Below are 14,991 nucleotides of genomic sequence, written 5' to 3' on the forward strand. Positions count from 1 at the left end.
ATCACATAAGGGTGTTTATTTCATGTGGGGCTCTGTACAAAACATCTACACATTTTTTACAGAGTAAGTAAATACCTGAAGGTAAATTGACAATGCTTTCTTCTCAGTGGCAGGGGAGTCCTGTTATGGGCAGAGACCACTCTTCAACTCAGCACAAGCCAGTGCCACCTGCTTGTTTGGATGCAGAATAGTGGCTTGGACCCTGAGCCTATGCCCCTCCCTCAGCCAGCACGCTTCCTACAGTCTTCAAGCAGGCCAGAGGCAGAGATGATAAGCTGCCACCATGGTAGACAGATAGTATTTGTCACCTTATCACTCTGATCCTGGAAAACCTTTGTCCTGAATGAATCCCAGTAAATCACTCACCCCAGGCAGGGCTCCTGTGTGGAGAAGGACTTACCACTCCAGCTTGACTTAAAGTGCTTTGTGTAATTCAGCCTGGACACTTCCTGTATGTTCTGGCTTCGGAGGCTGCCCAGCACGCAGAGTGTCCCACTGAACACAATGGGCACAGGGGACCCATGTGGGGTGGGGACATGGCAGGACTGGAGAAGAGTGCCCCGGAGAGATAAGGAAACTAGCTTCCCACTACACACCCTAAAGCAGCAAAAGGCACTTTTGTTTTCAAGCCAGTTACTATAAAACACACCTGGCTTCACTTTTAACAAAGCCATCCAAGGAAGACCGAGTGATCCCATGGATCCTGTACACCTCTCCTGGAGGAGCCCAGGGATAAGCGAGGCTGGTGGTGTGGGGTTCCTGCCAAACCCTGTCTATGTGCTGGCAAGCTTCCAAGGACTTCCCCAGCCTGAGAGCAGCAGCTGAGGAGATCAACACAGACAGGCAGAGGTGGGTAATTAGAAGAAAATAAGGAAGTGAGACAGGAAGTGGCACTGTGGGTATGGGGTGTTCACAAACAACTTTGGCCAAACTCAGCAGGGAGAGTATCTCAGGCGCAATCCTGTCATCCCACATAATTGGGAGCCAAGGCAGGTGGATCAAAAGCTCAAGGCCAGCCTGGATAACTTAGGTAGACCCTGTCTTAAAAACTAAAAACATGGGCTGCTCAGTGGTAGAACACTTGCTTCGCATGTGCAAGGCCCTGGGTTCCATTCCCCTCCAAAAAAGGAAAGAATAAATGTTAACCTGGTAGAAGCTTATTGCTCTGATAGCTTCTCCATGAAGGAACTATGAAAGAGGCTGGAGAGATGGATGGCTCAGCAGTTAAGAGCACTGACTGCTGCTTCAGATCCCAGCACCCACTCCAGGAAACCTGCAGCCCACCTGTGGCCTCTGTGGGCACCTGTACACACAAAGTAGTTCTTTTTTTGTTTGTTTTCTTAAGTGAGAGTACTTGCTATGTTAGGTGTTGTATACAATCATAAAAACAGTATTAAAAATGTCTTTGTAGGTTTTGTCATGTGGCTTATAGAGAAGAAAGAACAGGGAGATAACAGACAACACCATCCTGGTGATTAACGTTCCTCTGCATGTGTTCTCTAGGCTGGGATCATAAAAATGTAATTAGAAGCCAGCTCAAGTCTATCTCTGATTCGACCAGTTAATAGGGTTGCTTTTAAGAGGGTCCAACTGGCTCCCAGGCTAGAGTTTTCTCCCCTCCATTTCATTCTAAGGCTGGACCATCCTGCCTTTGTCTAAAGATACTCAAGACACGTGGTGCTGCAAGGAGGGCATCTCTGGGCCCAACTTCCTAGGCAGTGAGTCAGGTAGCCAGGTACTCCAGAGCCACTTCCAGCAGGAGCAGAGAGCACATAGGTCTGGGAAAGCCCAGTGTCAGGCACTTCTGCCACTAGCCACCAAAGCCAAAAGACAAGCTGCCAAGGGTGGCAGACAGAACACCCTGACAGGACCCCTTTAATCAGCAACTTCACCCTCTTTCTGGAAATGGGGAGGGCTTGGTGCCGGGGGTGAGAAAGTGGCTGCTTGAGCTTTTAGGGGAACAGCTGCAGCTGGAATTTAGGGGCCCACTCCAGGGCACTCTTCACCACTGCTAGTGCTGCTGCTCCAAGGGCTACTGTGAGCCCCATCACTGCCAGTTTTACAAAGCGATTGGTCCTTGGTTTGGTCAGGACATCTTTAGTTCGAGCCTCAGGCCTCAAAAGTCCCCGAAACCGCTGCCGCAGCACCATGTCTGGCCTTTGCTGAGTCGATGCCAGCTCAAAGTCTTTGAAAGTCGAGGCTGCCGTTCTGTGGAAGGAAGCAGAAGGTAGCAGAGATGCAGAAGACACCAAGCAGGCCATTGCTCAGGATGCTCTGCTGGTAAAGATCTATATGGCCTGCAGAGAAGAATCTGCGGCAGTGTGGAACCCCGTACCCTCCAGACAAGTCGACTATCCAGGGATGGTCTGATTTCCAACTGCCCCACTGCAGCAACAGCAACAGCAGCACCTGGCCCACCTCACCTCTCAGCCTCCTGCTGAGCAGCCGCCTCCCTTGCAAGTTCAGAAGGGGGAAACTGAACAAAGAGGTCTCCTGCTCTGCTGATGAGTGTCTCATAGGGCAGGTCCTGAGGAATCTGGGACAGCAGGTGGTGGACAGAGGCCATGTCACAGTCACAGTCCAGCACTTCCTGCTCCCGGTACAGCACGATCTGGTGAAGGCAGGCTTTGAATCAGACACCAGAGGTGCATGACCTGGACACTGACACACTGACACACTCTCTCTCTCTCTCTCTCTCTCTCTCTCTCTCACACGTGTCTTAGATACAGACAAGCACTCAGCCCGAAAGTTTGACAAATGCTGTGTCTCATTCCACCTATGTAAAAAGATGGTACCCAATTCTCGTTAAGTCCTCTGACAAGTCTTGAAATAAACTGACATTCTTTTAGAAGGAAAAGGGTCCCAGGAGATTCTGAGGAGCCTCAGAAAAGCCCGACAGAGCCATCTTGGTTCCCTTAGACATCCTCCTGACAGCAGTGCTCAAGTTTACAGCTGCTAAAGGGCCATTCTCTCCACTCAGCCCTTCGGAGCATGAACCCCACACTCTTCCACAAGCCATTATGCTTTTAAGCCCAACACCAGGCCTGCCTCTGGCAGACACACAGAACCACCAGCTGTGTCCATAATGGTGTCTACTAGCTAGAGTTCCAGGAGATGTCAGTAGTCACTGAGAGTCACATGGCACTCTGAAGAGTCTGAAGTATTGAAGTAAGGACAGTTGTTTAACCAACATTTCCTAACAATTTTCAGACTAGGGAATGGGCCACCAGCCTGGGTTCTACTGTCCCCTTCAAGAATACTGATCAAACTGGATGGGTTAACAGCGAACCTAGTCACTGCCTCCCAGTATGTACCTACCACAGCTGCAAAGTAAATGGGCATGAGTGGGTGGCAGGCCAGGAAGAAGTCGTATAACCTCACAACGTGCCTGAAGTCCAACAGGACGTGCCCAAACCAGGTGATAAGCCAGCTGAGGGCAAAGATGGTCCCCACCTCAGCACTAGGAACAAAGGAAATCCAAATGTTAGGTCTCCTGCCAGCTCATCATTCTCTGAGCTTTCTTTGTTCTTTTGTTAAGAGCTGATGAGAAAGAAGTATTTGGAAAACATACATCTTTCTTGGGAAATTATGCCACTTGGGAACTCAGAATTTTCTTAAAAAGAAAAAAAAAAAAAAAAAACACAAAATATTGAAAATGTACCACGAAGCCAGGTAGTGAAGAAACCTGTATTCCCTGATGGGGGGAGGGGTGGCAGGCAGAGGCAAATGGATCTCTGAGTTCAAGACCAGCCTGGCCTACACAGTGAGTTCCAGGACAGCCGAGGCTACACTTTCTCAAAAACCAAACCAAACCAAAAAAGCACTTTGAGGATGAGGGAAGGCGCTCACTAGAGTGCTGCCTCATCTTCCTGGGTACTTTTCTTATGCACAACCAACCTGAGAACAAGGAGCAGCCGCTTTCAAAGCATTGTGATCTCCTCCTTGAGCACCAGGCACAGAGGCAATAGAAGTAAATAAAAGTAAATCTTTAAAAAATGATTTATTTATTATCTTTATATATGTGTGTGTGCAGCTGTGTGAGCTTATGCATACCACACAAGTACTTGCACAGGCCAGAGGGTGTTGGACATTGGAACTACAGTTAAGAACAGTTGTGAGCCACCTGATATCGCTGCTTTGAACTGAACCCAGGTCTTCCTCAAGAGCAGTAAGCAGTCCTAACTGCTAACCCATTTTCCTATCCCCTTCTGTTTTTTTGTTTTTACTTTAAAAGAATTATTTTGTTGCTATTGTTCTTGAGACAGGGTTTCACTATGTAGCCTTGACTGGCTTGGAACTCAGTATCTAGACCAGGCTGGCCTGGAACTCAAGAGGTATACCTGTTCTGTCATTGTCCAACACCACCACTACCAGCTTGTTCCCCGCACCCCTCATCTCCATTGGCTTCAAAGTCATTACAGAACCAAGGCTGGCCTAGAATTCTTTGCATTATTTTGTAAAGATTTATTTTTACCATTGGGTGTGGTAGCACATGCCTTTAATCCAGTACTGAGAAGTCAGAGATCTTTGAGTTCCAATCTGGCCAAAACTATATAGTGAGACCCCATCTTAAAAAAGAAAAACTTGCAGGAAAGTAAAACTGGATTTTTTCTGCATATGTATGTGTATTTGTATGTTACTGTGTGCGTGTGTCTATAGGTGCCTAGGGAAACTAGGTGTTGGAAGGTGTTGAATTCCCTAGAGTTGGAGTTACAGTCATAACTCTGTTCCTCTTTAAGAGCAGCAAGGGCCCTTAACTACTGAGCCATCTCTTTAGTCCCTGGCCTTGAACTCTTGATCCTCTGTCTCTACCTTCCAAGCGCTTCATCACGGGCAGGAGGCACCACATGTAGCTTTCTCCTGAGTCTTCTAAGAATTTATGACCTACCCACTAAATACAAGCTCCTAAAGCCCTCAACTATCATCCCAAACGCTAGGTTTGTAAAGAAACAGAAAGTCAAAAGAGAAGCAGGGCTGCCATGTGTGTCCAGCATACACAAATGTAGACTCACCTCTGCATGAAGTCATGGAGTTCTGGGTTCACTTGGTCAATGATGGGCATCAGATAATTTAGGATGTGCTTGGTGTTGTCCATTGTGGGATCCATGAAATCCCTATGGGAAGACAATTCAGTCAATGCAAGTGGTCAGATCCAATACTGAGCTTAGGGATGGTAAATGAGTGGGCTCCAACTATTCAGACATCTATCTGACCTAGGAGGCTGGGGGAGTGACACCCATCCTGGCATGAGACCAGATGCACAGGTACCTGAGGTGGTGGGTAGACAATTTTTCTACCAGGGATGTTGCCAGCCTCTCGCCCACCACCAGCAGAAAAGTGACCACGATGTCATGGTAGCCCTGGTAGTAGTGGAGCTGAGGGTTTCGATCCAAGATGAGGAGGATGATATCGATTAGCTCTTCCTGGAGCCCTTCTCTCTGCTCATCTGGCATGCCTGGGGAGAGGAGGTGCATTGGCATTGGCAAAGGAACCTAAGACAGATTAGGCAAGCAATGCTTTCCAGGGAAGTGTCTAGTGACAGACAATAAATTACAAACAAGTTGGCCTTGCCTTGCAAAATCTACACACTGCTGATGACACCCAGCCCAGGAAAAGCCACACAGTAGGGCATGTGGGAAAAATTATGATCAATCATAGGGAAGACCAGCATATATGCCTCCACAAGCTCTGCACTTCAGTGATCTCCTGTCACCGGCATCACAGACGTGACCCTAACCCTCATGAGCAAACACCACACAACAGCAACAGAAGCAGGAAGTGACAGTAACTGGCTTGCAATGTACACAAAGAAACTGCTGACATTAAAGGAGGTTCAAAAGAGGCTTGAGCAGAAATCCAAGAATCTGTGTTTCTTTTTCTGATAAAAATAATTAGTAAATTATTTCTGATGAAAATAGATAAATGGTGAAAGATAAATTTTTCTATGGATTAGATATTTTGAACAATAGGGTACTGTGATGGCTGTTTACCCTTAAACAGTTCAGAAACAAAATTATGTGTACATGTATGGAAAGAAAGAAACAGGCAACTAATGTGGCAAAGTGTGAATCTGCAAGATCAGCAGAAAAGTATCTACAGACTTGGCCTTTCTTCATGGAATGAAATTATATTCTTCTCTAAGCTATAGCCAGTATTCTAAGTGGTTCAATTTCTAGCTGCAACTGTAAACAGGAGTACCCGATTGAGACCCCTCTCTGGAGTCCAGGGCCAGTAAATCACAGCAGTAAACATCTTTAGAGCATCTGTTTTGGTGAAGAATTATGAACCTGCTCTACCTAAAGCCAGAGCTCAAAGAGGAGATGGCCATATACCAAGATCAAGACACCCAAAGGCAAGAAGGCTGGACAATCCCAGATCTGAAAGTGAACTTGAACCTCAATGCTCTAGTAAGGGAGTTAAAAACACAGCACTAAAAAAACCAAAGCTGCTAGTGGTTAGATGGTTGTCATAATCTGTCCCAATTCCTCTACTAAAAATTGATCCAGAAAATGCCAGTTCTTGCTAATGTATGAAATAGAGAAAGTGGTCACTGAGAAGTATGTGGTCTTTACTGCTCAGCAGTCTTGGCTTATGAAAAATCAAAGAATGAGCCGAGAGCTGCACACTGACTGCCATACATGACCCTGTGGAAAACTGACAGACGGTGGGTGGCCTTCTCACAAAGATGTCCACAGGATGATCTACAGCAGAGTGTGAACTCACAGGCTCAACTGCCTGGTGTTGCGAGAGCTTACCAGCAACGATGCAGAGGAAAACAGAGCAGCAGTTGCCCTCCATCAACCACCTCAACTGGACTAGCAGGGTAGGAAAGAGGACTAGGTCATGGGATATGTTGCATCCTATCCAGAAGACTGACTGGCTACCAGCCTGTGTGAGCCTCAGGAACATCCCGAGAGCAAAGATCCCAAGTAGGGAAGAAGGCCTGTAACATACGTGTCCCAACCAGAGCTTGCTTCAGCTAGGTGTGGCAAGAGAGTTAGAAGATCCCATATCTCTTTGACAGTCAAGGTAAACTTACAAGGGGGAAGAAAGCTACATTATACAGATAAGTTTTGCTGCCCATTTCCCTCCATTATGAAAACAGAAAGCATAGTCATTTTCCTTGTCCTGGAAAGCAAGAGGCAATTTCAAAAACATACTCCGTGAGCATGCAGGAAAAGAAACCCAGTAACCACACACATAAGACAACACTCACCAAAACAAACAAACAAACAAACAAACAAATAAATGGGCTGGAGAGTGGTTAAGAGCAATGAGTGCTCTCCCAGTGGTCCTGAGTTCAAATTCCAGCAACCACATGGTGGCTCACAACCATCTGTAATGGGATCTGATGCCCTCTTCTGGTATGTCTGAAGACAGCTACAGTGTACTCATATATAATAGTTAAATTAAGGGAAAAAAAAGACAACACTCACCAATAAAGGCATTAATAGTTCCCATGAAGGAGCAATTTCAAACCAACCCACTCTCCAAAGTCAATCCCTGGCCCTGCCAATCACTACAAAGTTCCTCCAGGACACAAGGGCAGACAAGGACGAAAGAGCTTCTTCTTTTACTTGGTACCTCTGGGCCAGAGGAATCCACAGTGAGGGTACCCCTTGTATGCCTCAGAGCAGGGTATGTCTGCATGTGTATGTCTCTGGTTGCTGGGAAACTCCCCAAACCTTGGCAAGCACCAACACAGGAAGGAAAGTGTGAAGAGACAGAAAGCATATTCCAGATGTGGGAAGTCAGGAGATCTGCTCACCAGGAGGGAAGCGCCGAAGAGACCGCCTGACATCCAGCAGCACTTGCTGGTAGTCCTTGCTCATGTCTCGAAGATCCTTCCCTATTGGGAGGAAGAGGAACATGGTGTTATTGTAAAGAGGTCTGGGAAGCCAGACAAGGAGTTCTGGGTTTCTAATGTGTTCAGTTTTAGATAGCTAACCTAGCAAGGTTGATGCCCAGAGTTTAGACTTAACACCACAAAGCAAGTAAAAAAGCAACAGAAACTTCATCTTGGAATGATAGTTGAGACCTAAAGGACACACAGAGCAGCCTTTTCCTCAAGAGAACATGACTTAAAATATAACATCTGGAGTCTTGAGAGATGGCTCAGTGGTTAAGAGCACTGACTGCTCTTCCAGAGGTCCTGAGTTCAAATCTCAGCAACCACATGGTGGCTCACAACCATCTGTAATGGGATCCTATGTCCTCTTCTGGTGTGTCTGAAGACAGCTACAGTGTGCTCATACACATAAAATAAATCTTAAAAAAATATGTACACATAGAATTCTAGCTACACAGTCACGTACAGAGCTGGCTTACACTGGTAATACAATCCCTGTCCCTGGGTGACTATTGGAGGGGAACTGCCTCAGGTTTGAAGCTAACCTAGACTACCAACAAGACCCCATCCCAAAAAATTTTTAAAAAGGAATGAAAAACAAAAAAGGGATGGGAAGTACGAAAGGGGGGAGCTAGGATTTGATCCCCACTGCCACTGAAAATAAAAATCCAGTAAAGACACATTTAACAGATAAGTTCTTTTTTTTTTTAAAGAATTATTTGTGCTCGCTTCGGCAGCACATATACTAAAATTGGAACGATACAGAGAAGATTAGCATGGCCCCTGCGCAAGGATGACACGCAAATTCGTAAAGCGTTCCATATTTAAAAAAAAAAAAAAGAATTATTTATTTTAAATACACTGTAGCTGTTTTCAGACACACCAGAAGAGGGCATAAGATCCCATTACAGGTTGTGAGTCACCATGTGGTTGCTGGGACTCGAACTCGGGACCTCTGGAAGAGCAGCCAGTACTGTTAACTGCTGAGGTAAGTTCTAAACACAGCTGTTTCACATACGTCTGATGAACACAGAGAGCTAAGAGACTGTCCTGAGCAATGTGAGGAAGGATGGAGGAGGGGCAAAAGGTCAAGAGGTCTGGGCAACTGTAGCCTGCCACTGTCCTCACAAGGACCTGCCCACATCTGTAAAGTGAGACTGTTCCTGACCATGTGTACCTCTCAGTCATGAGGAGTGACTAGAAAGAGGAACGTGATAGTGTGTGTTCAGCATACAGCACTGCAGCTCTTACATGGGGCCTTGAGCATCTGAGGACATGGGCATGGGAGTGGCTCTGGAGTAAAACTGCTAAGTGTTAATGAGCAACTGCATGTTAAAACATCACAGGGGCTGGAGGGATGGCTCAGTGGTTAAGAGCACTGGCTGCTCTTCCAGAGGTCCTGAGTTCAACTCCCAGCAACCACATGGTGACTCACAACCATCTATAAGGCATCTGATGCCCTCTTCTATTATGCAGGTATACATGCAGTAGAGCACTCACAGTAAAGAAATAAAAAAATAAAGAAATGGACAACTGAAAACAATCACACTGAACCTTAGAAGTATATATACACCCCCCATCCCTACTATCATGCATCAAGTATGACCTTGAACTCTTTTGGGTTTTAAGATTTAGTTTTGGCCCGGCAGTGGTAGTGCACACCTTCAATCCCAGTGCTCAAGTTAGATCTCTGTGCCAATCTGGTCTACAAAGCAAGTTCCAGGACAGTAAAGCCCAATCTCGTAAAACAAAACAAAACCAAAAAGACTTCTTTTTATCTGAGGTGAATGGGATTTTTGTCTGCTCACATCTGTACACTGCATATACAGAAGAGGGTGTCAGATCCCCTGGAACTAGAAGTGGAGTTACAGAAATCTGCTACCTTCCAGGTGAGTGCTGATTCTTGCACCTGCATCATGTGGAAGAGAGCCATCTCTTCAGCCCTGACCTTGAGCCTCCACCCCCTTTTACTTTTTTCTTTCCTTCTTCCTTCCTATCCCCCTCCCCCTCTCCCCCCCATTCTCCTACCACCATTTCCTCCCCCTCTCTCAGGCTTTCTCTATGTAGTCCTGGCCGTCTTTGAACTCAGATCTGCCTGTCTCTCTCTTGGGTGGAGGAATTAATTAACCTTAAACTCACATTCTCCTGATTGTGGTGGTACACCCCAGGCATGTTTTGTGCACTGCTAGGATTGAACCTTGTACATGCTAAGTAAATGTTCTTATCAACTTACAAATACAAGCATGCATTTTCCTTATCCCAAGCCAAGTACTGTGTAAGTTGATTTTCCTCACTCCTCACACACAGAGCTATCAGAGGAACCCACCTCCGACCCATATCCACGCCCCCACACACTTTCCTCATCTCAGTATCAGCCGAGCAGTGTGGGATGTGAGAGAAGAGTGACTTCCCAGGGCAAAACACCTGACTCCCCTAACACAAAGCCCACTGCATTGAGGCAGCCAGTCTCTAATCCACAACAAGCACAGTAACATGTAGCAACCCAGCATCCACTGTGCAAACCAGGGCACCAAGATTTGACAAATGACTGAGAGGTCCCGGAACACCCAACATACAACCACCGCCACATTAACAGGAAAGCAGAGGTGGAGGGTAGGCAATGGAGCTGGTGTTCTGGAACACTTGCTCTCAGTGCTTTTCCAGGTCTCCCATCACTGCGTGGCTTTCAAAGTCATTAACCAACAGCTTCTAGCAGAATTAAAGAATTCTGGAACTCCAAGGAACCTCAGCACTTCTCTCTCTAATGCTGCCAGAGGTCAGAGGGGACAGTCAATGTGCTGGGAACTGAACCCAGGTTCTCTGAGCCATCTTCCCAGCCACATAAGAAAATCCTTTTTAAAAAAAATAAACTCCGCTAGCTAGACAGAATCTTAATCCCTAGTTGAAGCTCCCCACCTCAGGATTCTGCTCCTTACTTGACACAGGCGGTGGCTCACTGGTGTTGACATTGAGGAGCTTAGGCCATACTTGGCACCTGATCTCGTCAGTCAGGAGCCCTCCCTCACTGATAGCCATTCGTCGGAGGGCAGCCACATCGGTGGGATCACTGTTCAGAGCCTGGTGTATCTCCGCCACCTTCTTTTTTCTTTTGGCATTGAAGTCTGGAGAAACAAACAAACAGTGTGTGGTACATTCCTGTGTACTTTTCTGCTTAGAGTCCCCATCTCCTAGCTTGGTCTGGGGTACCTTCTCTTAGACAGTTTGGCCCTCATGCTTGCTTCTTTACAAAACCTACACATACTTAGCACATAATGTGTAAAACACTTTGGTCACAACCCATGTAAGTAACAAAAAATTAAAGTTTTAGGAAATAACAGTGAGTACCAGCCACTGTCAATGCTTTTCTGTTCAAACTTCACAACGCATAGATATCTTAATCTAAGTGCTTTCCTAAGGCTGTTGAAATCGGCGATACAGGACCTGCCTAGCAAACCAAAGGTCTTGGGTTTAACCCTTAACACTGAAGAAAAACAACCTTTTAAATTTTTATTTATTTATTTAGTTAGTTAGTTAGTTTGTTTGTTTGTTACAGTCCCTAGTAACAGAGGGGGACCAGTGTCTGAGATCTTCCTGGTGTCTAGACTCTGAGTATAACTGCTCAGAGTAAATTCAAACTGTTCTCTTTACTCTTAAGACTGGCTCAGGATAGATGTTAAATGCTTGCTTTACCTAGAAATAAAAATTCAGGGTCTTCCCTCAGTAAAGGACCTCCCAGCCAAATGTTTCTGAGATATCAAGGCCTTGCTTCAGCTGCACCCTCCTTCCCTCTCTCCCTCCCTCCCATCCTAGCAGTGCACAAAACATGCCTGGGGTGTACCACCACAATCAGGAGAATGTGAGTTTAAGGTTAATTAATTCCTCCACCCAAGAGTCAGAGAGAGACAGGCAGATCTGAGTTCAAAGATGGCCAGGACTACATAGAGAAAGCCTGAGAGAGGGGGAGGAAATGGTGGTAGGAGAATGGGGGGGAGAGGGGGAGGGGAATAGGAAGGAAGAAGGAAAGAAAAAAGTAAAAGGGGGTGGAGGCTCAAGGTCAGGGCTGAAGAGATGGCTCTCTTTCTTTCTTTTTGGTTTCTAAAGACAGTGTTTTACTGTGTAGTACTGGGTATCCTTTGACACTTTTAAGAGTGTCAAAGGCAAAGCATTCCTAGTAGAGGAAAGGGTGTGAGCAAAGAATTGTTATGTAAGCAAAACACCATGACCGACCAAGAAACAGGAAGGCTCAGACACAGAGAGAACAGATGAAGTTATGACTGAAGTGGGGGAGCCTAACTCTCAGGCTGGGTTCTTCCTGCAGGCAATGTGGGCTTTCTTGGCAGGGCTACATCCTTTGAAGACAAGGCTGCACGCCTTCCAAGAGAATTTTTTTTTCTTAAAGTGCTGGGGATGAACTTAATGCACATGCACACTATGAAAGTACCCTACAGGAGCTGAGTGTGTTTCATGTCCTCAACAGTACAGGCTGAACAGGAAACTGAGCAGGAATTGAGTTAGTTCCAACAATGAGTAAAATATAAGTAGTGAATGTGAAACGTCTGGAGTGAGTACTCTTCCACCTCACACCACAGGGAGGAGCACTCAGGCGACAGTCCCAAACACTGCCCGAGGGAAGCTGACATTTCCAAGTTTTGTTGACCCTTCACTATATGAGAAAAACTCATTTCTGCCCGTTCCCATAGTTTTCCCAGAAAGCTATTCAGGAGGAGTGGTACATGATATACTCCAAGCCGAGAGCTTGCGAATTCCTCCAATCTACAGGATGAGGACTTGGCTACTATCACCATGATAAATAACATGACTGTTCTAGAACTTTTACAAAACATGACAATTTCTATACATAAACCCCAGATACCTAAAAAAATAAGTCAACCAAAGAGAAGAACTGATAATGGCCTCCTGTTTTCCATTGACTTTTGCATGGCACTGGGGGTGGTTAGGGCCTTCCTTGTACATGGCAAATCAGTCCTGACCTAACCCCCTGTCCCTAACATGCTCACTTTAATAAAGGCCATCGAAGCAGACCTTCCTCTTCTCCCTCCTGGTATTAGAGGATAACCCTCCCACAGGCCTCAAATAACACAAGTAACTGGCTGCTGAGGTACAGCCCTACTCACGACCTTATTTCTCACACAGGGTCTCGCTGTGTAGCTGAAACTCACGATGTAGACCTAGCTGGCCTTAGACTCAGACATCTGCCTGTCTCTGTTCCCTGTGCACTGGGATTAAAAGCATGGTGCTCAGGCAGTGCAAGCATTTTACAGAAATATTATTTTGGTTTGGGTTAAAGACTACAACGCTGTAAAGACTTTAAAGACTGTGAAGAGCTGTAAAGCTCTCTTGAGGCAGTCTGGTCTATACCAGGAACTCCAGGCCAGTCAAGGCCACAAATTGAGACCCTGTTTCCAAAAAACATTAGCACTGTGCTTGCTTCCACAGCACATTTCCTGGAACAATATAGACAAAAAAGATAATAGCACCAACAGGTGTGGCAGTGCACCACTGTACGTCAGGGTGGAGGCAGAAGATGCAAAGCAACCCTCTGCTACAGAGTAAGTTCAAGGCCAGCCTGAGTAAGTAAATAAAGGGGGCCAAGGTGGTGGTGCAGAGAGGCAGAAGAGGTGCAGGCAGATCTCTAAGAGGCCAACCTGATCTACAGAGTTCAAGGATACCCAGTACTACACAGTAAGACACTGTCTTTAGAAACCAAAAAGAAAGAAAGGAAAGGAAAGAAAAGGAAAGAAAAGAAAGAAAGAAAGAAAAAGAAAAAAGATGTTTGAGCATCATGTCTGTATTTAAGACATGGACAGTGAACCACAAAAAGTATTACATTTGTAGTAAAATTCCTGTTAAAGGAAAATATATCCAAGTGCCCTTTCATAGTACTAATTCATTTCTATAAAACATAACCAAACAAGAAATTAGTACTAACATAAAGATAGACGGAGGCAGAAAGATGGTAAATTCCAGGATAAATTATCAAGATCCTGACTGAAAGTAACTGTAAACTGTCCCTGGCCATATAGCTCGGGGTCCTTGATCGACCTTCTAGTATTTCCTGCCCTCTTCAAAGAAAGAATTCTTTACTGAAGGGGGAGGGGGCAAAGGGAGCAAACCAATCCACCTCGAGTTCTACAAAGGAAGACTCTTACAATTGGTAATTTGGTCACCAATTCTCCAATATATTTAAGACCTATCTCAACTAAGAAAGATCCTCTAAATTTCCTTTCCATCCACACTAGCTCAAGGGCCAGAGGTTTTGACACAGCTGCACTGCAACAGGTCACAAGACTCATGTCACTTGGGACACTGGCTATTATGCCATAAAGACAGATGTGGCACAGACATCAGCAAAGGGTGTTAGAAATACCAAAAAGCTCAGGAAAGTAGCTCTGAGACTGAGCCTCAATTGTGACCAGTATCAGATGAGAAAAGAGAAATAACAGAAACCTAGACGTGGGCGGATAACAGGGTCCGTTCTCATATGCGCATCACCTGTCTGAGGACAGGAAATGGATTAGCTCACCTGATGCAGGAATTTTCACCAACTACCACACCATACGGAAAATGTATTCCTGAACACATGCACAATAAAGCCAAGATTTCGCAGAAACGAGTATGGAAAACAGCATTGCTTTTAGCACAACCAGGAAAGGGCCAAAAAGTAGCTGAACAGGGAAGTGTGGGGAGGAGAGCTCGCCGACCGGAGTTTCTGGAATTGGACAGTGGCGACTTTCCTTGAGTTTGTGTGTGCGCGTGCAAGGGGAATTTTACGGTCACGAGTGCTGAGTGGAGGCCGGAGCTCGGGCAGCGGCCCAGCGCCGGCGGGCGGCTCTGCGGACGTGGCTGGCGGCGGCCTGGGTGAGGCCCGGCTCTTCCTCATCCGCCGCCGCCCCCCTCAGGTCCCGGCCGCTGCGCGGCCCTCACTCGTCACCCCAGCCCTCAGTTCTCCGTACCTGCCTTCCCCGCGCCGCGGTCCCAGCGGCCGGCAGAGCCGTCGCCCTGTGAGGGCCGGAGAGCCATCCCCGGGGGCCCGGGCCCCAGCCCGAGCCCCGGCAGGCGGCGGAGCCTGAGGTGCGGCTCCCACCGCGGACCTAACCCCAGTTCAGCCGGGGCAGGCTAGT

The 14,991-nt window shown here is 46.5% G+C and overlaps 1 protein-coding gene across 1 annotated transcript; it reads right to left on the reverse strand.

Annotated features, from left to right (window-relative positions):
* Nucleotides 1-14,991, reverse strand: TBC1D20 (TBC1 domain family member 20). The gene is made up of 8 exons (XM_080925393.1): nucleotides 14,824-14,991; nucleotides 10,786-10,971; nucleotides 7,769-7,849; nucleotides 5,269-5,455; nucleotides 5,013-5,114; nucleotides 3,319-3,460; nucleotides 2,424-2,611; nucleotides 1-2,208 (listed from the first exon to the last, which is right to left on the reverse strand). Exons 1-8 carry the CDS (start codon nucleotides 14,888-14,890, stop codon nucleotides 1,953-1,955), a joined length of 1,209 nt encoding a protein of 402 aa, XP_080781519.1. The 5' UTR covers nucleotides 14,891-14,991; the 3' UTR covers nucleotides 1-1,952.

This window comes from Micromys minutus (genome assembly GCF_963924665.1).
Source record: "Micromys minutus genome assembly, chromosome: 11".
NCBI lineage: Eukaryota > Metazoa > Chordata > Mammalia > Rodentia > Muridae > Micromys > Micromys minutus.